Genomic DNA, 3,706 nt, shown 5'->3' on the forward strand with positions numbered 1-3,706 from the left:
AAGCTCGGTTAATTTGATATATAGTATATACTCCCTCCGTTTCTAAATTTTTTTTCTTTTTAGAAATTTTAAATAGACTACCACATACAAATGTATATAAACATATTTCAGAGTGTAGATTCACTCATTTTGTTTTGTATGTAGTCATTTGTTGAAAGGGCGCTGCTACGCGTCCGCCGACCGATGTTTACATATTATCCGTCGCCTCGATGATCGTTGGATGCCCTGGCTGATAGCCGTATTATGTAGTGTTCGCGTCTGGTATGCCCACTCGTTACTTTCCGCAACAAGCGCTCTGTTGCAGAAACAAGACTGCATGCCACCTCATTACTTCTCGCAACAAACGCTTTGTTACATAAATAAGACCGCATGCTCACTCATTACTTTCCATAACAAATGCTCTGTTGCAGAAATAAGATTGCATATCTACTCGTTACTTCCCGCAACAAATGCTCTGTTGCAAAAACACTCTGCTGCAGAAACAAGAGAAGTAACAGGGAGCACCACCATCGCCATATCGGCTAGAAAATGGGAGAAGGGATCTTTGAACCGTACCTTCTTGAGTCGTCGCGGCCACCACCGATCCCGAGCCAGTCGTCGACACCACCACGTTGGGTAAGCCCCGGTCGCCCAACGCCTTGCGCCGCCGCATCCGCCGCCCTCCCGAATCCAGCCGCTCACACTCCGAGCCACACGAGCCCACGCTGCTGTGGGATGAAACCCCCTTTCATTATCCAGTTGCAGGAATGGTTGTTCTGAAACAAGAAGTGAGTTGTAGGAAACGGACACGCCTTCAGCGGGACGCGGGAGTGCTCTCTACCATCTGATAAAAATATAGATCAGACGGCTACGAAGCCAGCAGACAGGCGCGTGCAATCGGTCCGTATAAGGTAAGAAGACAAATATTTATGAACGGAGGGAGTATATTTTAGAAAAGCGCATGTATTGTTGACAGGCGGTCCCAGATCCCACGTGTATGAAAAATAACCTTTTATCAAATTACTCCGGAAAAAAAATCCCGATTGGCCTCCCGTCCTGCCCCCACGCCACAGATCCCAGCCCTCGCCGCCGCCGCCGCCGCCGCCGCCGAGGAGTAGATTGTTGCGCGCTGACGGCCACGCGCGGCGGGGGAGGTCGAGGAGATACGGGTGTCGCCGCGCGTCTCGAAGAGGTCGCCGCCGCAACTCCGGCCGTCCGCAATTACCCTGGACGGCGGGGAGCCGCCGGCACGGGTTGCGACCAGGTTATGCATCTACCCAATCTCTGCCCGTCAATTAGCGCTCGTTTCTGTAGTAGATGGATATATAGCTGCAGAGAGGAGAGGAAATTCTTTGTCTGGTATTAGTACAGCAAAATTTGTGTTCGTCGATTAGTACAAATGGTGCTCGTTCCTGTACTTTGCCTCTACTTGCATGGATATATTGCTAGCCGGATTGGTGTAGAAATCGCTATTTCTTCGTGGTAAGGCGGCAGTGGAGGATTAGTGCAGACAACAAACCTCGGAAAATTCCAGTGCATTTAGAGTAGATTGAATGCTCTGTTTGCAGGTTCAGAGACTACTTTGATCCGACAACTTTTTGGACTTGTGAACTATTCTGAATTTCAAGTCATTCTAGTCCAGTTGAAATGACTGAGTGTGACACCATCTGTATCTTAGTTTTTCCTTAGTATTCCGAGTTTCCTAAACCATTTCCATATTCCAGATTTTTCAAGACTTATTGGAATCCCTCTGACTGTAGTTGTTTTTAAACTTTCAGCTCACAAGTAGCCAGTCTTATCATTTTGCTGCTTGTGGAAGGAAGCTCCAGGTTACTGATGCAAATTAGCGGATCTGACTCCTGATTGGACAGACATCTCTCCTATTTGTCTCATGCCATCGACTTAAATTCGACTGAACAATCAGCAAAGAGAGATGGCAGAACCATGGCCACCGTATTCATCGTCATCTCGTGGGAAAAAGAAGCGACCACGCTCTCCTATTGACGATGCCACAAGTTCACAAGGCAGAACCGAGAACAGCACAAGCCTTGGTTTGCCACTTTCTCTGTCTAATTTGTTCTCCTATGTTAGAGTAAATTACATGCTGGTCACTAAACTTGCTCAATTGTGTCAGATAGGTCATCGTTCTCTTAATTTCCACATTTAGGTTAAAACTAAATCAAGTGGGTCACCACGTATCACCACCAGCATGCCACACCAGACAAACGACTAGGAGTCAGTGTAATTATGCTTGTAGCCCCCTTACGTTGTCTCTTTCTTCTTTCTCAACATTCAGGTCTGATAAACTCATATGATGTATGCTGTAGTTGTTCATTCAGTCATATACTCCTAGAAAATTGCTTTTGTGGCAGCAATTGGACAGCTGCAACAAGTCAAGAGAGGCTTCATTTTTTACAGAGATTTCTGAGAATAAAATGCTATATGTCAGGTCACCATCTGCTACAGGCACGCTCTCTCGTTTGTTTCCATTCCTTCTAAGACACTGCAGGTAGCAGAGGATGGATTCCCGTAGTTGATGTAGCTGGAAACAGAGTTGCATTACCACTGTTGGTATCTCCAATGGTTCCCACTGGTGGGATCGATTGTCCGTAGTTGTGGCTGTTTTTATGAGAGATTTATAGCGGTGGGGCTGGAACAAGATTAGGCACGGAGAGGAATTAACAATGGACTATAGGCGTCCTGTGGCTTGCTGCAAAATTGGGAACATGATTAGAGAACCTGGATGGTCACACTAGCTTGGGCACTGGAGATTTTACAGTTTTGGTTACCCAAATTTGCAAGTCAGGAGAGCGGGTACCTAGCTGACACACGCTCAGAATAAGTTTATTAACCTTCAACATAATTTGCTCCCTATTTTAGGTCACTTCTAGTTAAGAAGACGCTACAAATTGTATGTGAAAAGCATCGTACTCAATGTTTCAATGGCAATTATTATTGTACATCTTAAGCTGTGAAATTGCTGTAACATCTAGCAGTTTTGATGATGCAGAGGACAACCTTATGTTCAGTGATACTTTGATAGCTCTACAGTTGATGCGCACACAGTTCCCAAAGCTAGAGAAGGTATTTGTATGCTCTCTTTTTTAATCTTGTCTAAACTTCGAGAACAATGATATCATATATACATGTTTCATTCGAGTTTCAGCATTTTAAACTGTTAATTAAATATATTGAACAACCTACTAGACACTTATCTTATGCAATCCACATGAATCATTTCCACTATCCACCATACTTATGTATGATGTGTGAATTTAGCCTTTAGAAAAGGAAACAGTTATGTCCAGACCTTCAGTCAGCTCAGCTATCTGATAGGGCATTCTTCCGTGTCTGGACAGTATTCCCGTGCCACAAGGTGCTCCGGAAAGCCAAAGCACCTGTCAAGTGCCTTTTCTTCATCTGGTTAGCGCTGCAGCACCATTGCTGGATAGTCGGCCAGCTTAAATGCCCACAGCTGCCCAAAAATGCCGAGACAGTGAACACTGCTCCTGGTTGAGGTAACTGGCAAATCATTTTAAGATGGATAGCTCGCTGCTCCAGATGAATTTGGTGTCTGTCTTGGTGGAAACCGTTGCCAAAAGATTGTCAAAAAGTCCTGGACTTGATAGTGATTCTACAAATTTCATCCATTTGGAGAGAGGCACAACTAGGTGTTCTAGGGAGAGAGCCAGGACCTTCAGACGATGGCCAACAACATCAACGCATA

At 45.2% G+C, this 3,706-nt stretch overlaps 1 protein-coding gene across 8 annotated transcripts in view; it reads left to right on the forward strand.

Annotated features, from left to right (window-relative positions):
- The first annotated feature begins 1,042 nt into the window (after positions 1-1,042).
- Positions 1,043-3,706, forward strand: part of LOC119345898 (serine/threonine-protein kinase 19-like) — a 9,957-nt gene continuing 7,293 nt past the window's right edge. For 6 of the 8 annotated variants that reach the window (XM_037615726.1, XM_037615728.1, XM_037615730.1 and 3 more), the window contains exons 1-3: positions 1,045-1,243; positions 1,758-2,030; positions 2,990-3,063. In XM_037615726.1, coding sequence (XP_037471623.1) covers positions 1,913-2,030; positions 2,990-3,063 — 192 coding nt within the window. In that variant the 5' untranslated portion in view covers positions 1,045-1,243; positions 1,758-1,912. Of the gene's footprint in view, positions 1,244-1,757; positions 2,031-2,989; positions 3,064-3,706 lie in introns of all 8 variants that reach the window. The other 2 variants (XM_037615732.1, XM_037615733.1) reach the window with 2 other exon arrangements.

The sequence above is a fragment of the Triticum dicoccoides genome, unplaced genomic scaffold (assembly GCF_002162155.2).
Source record: "Triticum dicoccoides isolate Atlit2015 ecotype Zavitan unplaced genomic scaffold, WEW_v2.0 scaffold33036, whole genome shotgun sequence".
Taxonomy (NCBI): domain Eukaryota; kingdom Viridiplantae; phylum Streptophyta; class Magnoliopsida; order Poales; family Poaceae; genus Triticum; species Triticum dicoccoides.